Source organism: Panthera onca, chromosome E2 (genome assembly GCF_046562875.1).
Source record: "Panthera onca isolate mPanOnc1 chromosome E2, mPanOnc1 haplotype 2, whole genome shotgun sequence".
In the NCBI taxonomy this organism is placed as follows: Eukaryota; Metazoa; Chordata; class Mammalia; order Carnivora; family Felidae; genus Panthera; species Panthera onca.
In genome coordinates, this window is record NC_138353.1 from 1,980,680 (window position 1) to 1,985,584 (window position 4,905).

The 4,905-nt window shown below is 48.6% G+C and overlaps 1 protein-coding gene across 1 annotated transcript; it reads right to left on the bottom strand.

Moving 5' to 3' along the window:
* Window positions 1–3,092: 3,092 nt before the first annotated feature.
* On the bottom strand, window positions 3,093–4,019 carry LOC132689988 (olfactory receptor 10C1-like). Its single transcript, XM_060649871.3, has one exon. The coding sequence runs from the start codon at window positions 4,017–4,019 to the stop codon at window positions 3,093–3,095; it is 927 nt and encodes a 308-aa protein (XP_060505854.2).
* Window positions 4,020–4,905: the final 886 nt, after the last annotated feature.

Consider the following 4,905-nt stretch of genomic DNA (forward strand, 5'->3'; position numbering starts at 1 on the left):
AGATAACACCAGCATAGCTTGGGATAAAAGATGCAGGGGAGGGCGCAGGGAAGGAAACTGGAGAGGTGGATGGGGTTCCGCACATGGAGAGCCTAGGGCAGTGAAGGGCTGCAACGGGGATAGCACGATGTGATTCATATTCTAAACAGGAATCCATGTTTTCTGGGTGGAGGGGAGTTTGGGAAGGTAATAGTGAAGGCAGGGAGATCAGGGAGGATGCCTGTGGGATAGTCCAGGCAGAGATGGTGTGTGCTGGGTTAGGATGGTGGTCAAGGCCTGGTGTTAAATGCATGGGTTTGAAACATACATGGAGGGACACAGTGGAGTGTGATGGGGAGAGGTGAGGGTAAGAGGGAAATCAGTAGCCTGCTAGATTTCTGCCCTGGGGATGGATGGATGGCAGTGCACTAAATGGGGTGAACACTGGGGAAGGAACAGGAAAACTGGGGAAGGAGGAAAAATAGAGACTGCGTGTAGGTGTGTTAACTTTCAAGGACTTGCTACGTATTCGTGCAATGTGATTTAACATGAACGTATTCATTCACGAACCAATTGTTTATTGAGTTTCTATTCTTCACTGACACCGTGTTTGGTGCTGGAGCATGCTAGCACATCTCACGAGGGTTAATTACTAACATTCGAAAATGTTACAAACCAGTTGTTACCCTATAGATTCATAGTTTGACATCAGCTGTGGTGAGGTTATTTACACCATGGAAATTAGCAAATGCTACAATTTTTTTCAGAGAGCTGGTTTTCCATCACGCTATTGGATAACACAAAGCAAGCAAATGTAATCTCTACCTTCATTCAGCTTTAATTCTCATGGGGAAATAGATTTGTAAACAAATAGCTAAACAATTCACTGACACTGCAATGCATGTTTTGGAGAAAGGAGAGTTCTGAGAGTATAGAAGGAAAATGACCCAGCTTCGCCAGCAGGGGTGCTCAGGAAGTGATAGTTGGGCTGTGATCTGAAGGCTGAGCAGCACATTTTAATATTGGAAACCAAGATGTGTTTTATTGACAAAGTGTCAAAGTTCGATTGGCGGTGCCTTTTTCTTTCTTGGTGGAGTGTGAAATGATGAACTATCCTCCAATTGGTGGTGGTCTGGATTCAACTGCACTAGTTAATCTGACTAGGGAAAGGGTTGTCCCTACTGGGTTTGTGGAGCCCCATGATGCCATGCAGGTGTGGCATAAATAACTGTGGAGAGGGGACTAGAAACCATTAAGGGCTCAGGGGTCCCAGCCCCCTGACTCTAGATAACACCAGTGCAGCTCTGGCTTTTTGGTTTTTTGTGGTTCTGCTTCACATTTGTTTGTTTGGAGAAACACATATTGAACACCTAGTGTGTGCCAGACAGTACACACAGCATTGAAGAGAACAGAGCTCTGCCCTCCTGGAGGTTATATTTGGAGGGAGGGGATGGGGATTTGTGGCCAAACAAACTGAGTAAGTAGTTCAGAAGGGTGATAAATGCAACATAGATAATAAAAAAAAAAAAAGGAGGGGATTGAGAGTGACCTGGAGGTGACCTAATTTGGGTGGGAGAGTTAAGGAAGACCCTTCTGAGGAGGTGGCATTGGAGCTGAGACCTACAGGATTATAGAGAGCCTGCTACCCCAAACCTGGGATACCCAAGTGACTGGATGTTTTCTGTCTCACTGAGTAGATCTCAAGTGATTATGGGAATGACATCCCATCACCGTTGCCATATTCTTTTGGCTAAAAAAATACATCACAAGTTTCTTCCACATTCAGGTAAAGGGATTATATAAGGAGGATGTGATTCATTGGTGATCACCTAAGGGTGTGTCTGCCACACCCACGTGATCACCAAAAATTTATGTAATCTGACTGGCTCATCACATGCCCCTTTTTTCTTTTTGGACAATTTATGTCTCTCCCAGGGCTTATGCATTTGATCAAGAGGCTGGTATTCCCAAGTAGAAGAGGACTCTTAATCCTCAAGGATATGTTAGTAGCACAGCAAACTTCTCCTAAAACTCCCCCCCCCCCACAAATGTCTCAACAAAGTAATGTTTTTGAAGTGATAGAGAGGGTTCAGTCAGTTAAGCACCCCAGTTCGGCTCAGGTCATGATCTCACGGCTTATGGGTTTGAGCCCTGCATCAGGCTCTGTGCTGACAGCTCAGAGCCTGGAGCCTACCTCAGAATCTGTGTCTCCCTTTCTCTCTGCCCTTCCCCCTCTCATGATCTGTCTCTGTCTGTCTCTCAAAAATAAATAAACGTTAAAAAAATTTTTTTAAAAAGCTGCATGGATCGGAGGACTTGAGGGATACAGAGCAATGAGATAGGAGAAATCTGGTCTCAGGATGACTTTGTGGCACACAGACACCAGGATCACAGGTGTTTACATGAATGAGACAAGCACAGGTGTTTACATGAATGAGAATGAGGGCTTCTGTGGTTTTGAAGCCACTGTTAACTCGTTTTCTGCGAAAGCAACTGAGCAAAAAATCCAACTCATGCAATGCTACTAGGTAAACGTGGTAGGAAGACAAAAATGCCTTCGACATTCCCTTAGAAGGAGTCACATGAAGACTACACAGTGTATCCCTGCAAGTCCAATATGGTCTGTTTTCCTTCTGGAATCGTTGCTTCTTCTGATGAAGCCATTGGCTTGCATTTAGGACAGATACTAGATGAAGAATGTCTGCCATTAGACATTAGACTCACATTGAGTCGGCCATGCTGTGTCCTCTTGTGGAAGGGCCATGGGAACTGAGAGGATGGTTTCCTACTGGACTCGCACTCCAGGGCAAAGGGTCATTGAAGGGGCTCTTGGATGGAATGATCCCCACTGTTTATTCGCTCCCTCTAGCTCTGTCTTTCCCCGTGTACATATGGTAGCATTTTCCTAAATTAGATGCATGTTGGACATGTCTCCACCTTACCTGGACATCCACTAGGGCCCCGGAAGGGCTCAATGTCATCCAACTTGGCTGCCAAATTTTTGGCTACAGGTGTGTTCCGGGTGGTCTTTGGAGGCACTAATACCTGGACCATGACCAGGAGGAAAATTCTGGGAGGGTTTCTGGGTCCCTCCCATGTCCACATACCAAGTTCTAAAAGGGTACCTGAAGATAAAGCTTCTTCAGGGCTCCCTTCATGTCCTTGTTCCTCAGGCTGTAGATTAGTGGATTCAGGGTGGGTGTGAGGACAGAGTAGAAGACAGCAGCTACGCGCCCTTGCATCGGGGAGTAGCTGGCGGCGGGCTGCATGTAGGCAGAGCTACCGGTGCCGTAAAACAGGAGAACGGTGGCCAGGTGGGAAGAGCACGTGGAGAAGGCCTTCCAGCGGCCAGCCGTGGAATGGATCTGAAACACGGTGGCCACAATGCGGACATAGGACAGAACAGTGAGGGCAAAGCAGCTCATGATGATGCACCCACTGGCTGTGGACCCTGCCGCCTCGTGGGCATCCGCGTTGGCACAGGCCAGGCGCATAAGTGGGGGGATGTCGCAGAAGAAGTGCTCAATCACGTTGGGGCCACAAAAAGGCAGGGAGAAGGTGTTGGCTGTGTGGAAGGCAGAGAAAAGGAGCCCGCTGCCCCAGGCCACTGCCACCAGGGAGACACAGGTCTGGGGGCTCATGATTGCTGTGTAAACTAGGGGCTTGTAGATGGCCAGACATCGATCGAAAGCCATGGAGGTGATGAGAAAACACTCCGTGGACCCAAGGGAGACAAAGGCAAAGAGCTGGGATGCACATGCACACAAGGAAATCTCCCTGGAGCCCAGCATGGTGGCCACCAGGGCCCGGGGCAAGGTGGTGGACACAGAGCAGATATCCACCAAGGAGAGGTGTTTGAGGAAGAAGTACATGGGCGTGTGCAGGCGGGCATCGTGTGTCACGGCCGCCACAATGGTGATGTTTCCCAGAACAGTGGCCAGGTAAATGAGGAGGAAGGTGGCCGTGCTGAGCAGCTGTAACTCAGGGACAGGCGAGAAGCCCCGGAGGAGGAAGGCAGTTACTGCTGTCAGGTTGGCCATGGTCTCTCTCTGGAAAAGCTCCTGGACCACAGAGGACACCCAAGGAGCAGAGCAAGAGGGGAGAGATGAGACCAGAGCAGAGACCTAGGAGAAAAGAAGGGGGCTGAGCTCATCTGGAAAGGATGCTCAAATGTTCCTTCACGAAGCACACGTGCATTATTTGTCTTCTGGGAGGTCTCGCGTTCAAATACCTATGGAGGCCTGGCACATGCATAAGTTAGTGAACCTGGCTGAGTGCCACCAGTGGGGGTGGGGGGGGGTGGGATAGGACACTCAAATGAGACAGCTGCTCTGAGCTCTCACCAGCTTTAGTGGTGGGCCAAGCACTGCCAGATCTTCTGACATTTTTCAAGAAAATTTGTAAATGTGAAATTTCCCAAGTATTACATGTTGGCAGTGAGCCTGAACTTAAAACACTCTGCCCATCAAATGGGGCTTCTAGTTTAAGAGTTTTGGTCTTGTCATGTGTCTCTGCTTCATAACTCCATACCATCTTTAAAAAAAATTTTTTTTTAATGTTGGGGTGCCTGGGTGGCTCAGTTGGTTAAGCGGCTGACTTCAGCTCAGGTCATGATCTCACAGCTTGTGGGTTCAAGCCCCACATCTGGCTCTGTTCTGACAGCTAAGAGTCTGGAGCTTGTTTCAGATTCTGTCTCTCCCTCTCTCTCTTCCCCTCCCCAACTTGTGCTTGTTTATTTTTGAGGGAGAGAGAGAGAGAGAGAGAAAGAGAGTGAGCGAGAGAGCGAGTGGGAGACGCAGAATCTGAAGCAAGCTCCAGGCTCTGAGCTGTCAGCACAGAGTGCAACACAGGGCTTGAACTCATGAACTTCAAGATCATTACCTGAGCCGAAGTCAGATGCTTAACCGACTGAGCCACCCAGACGAC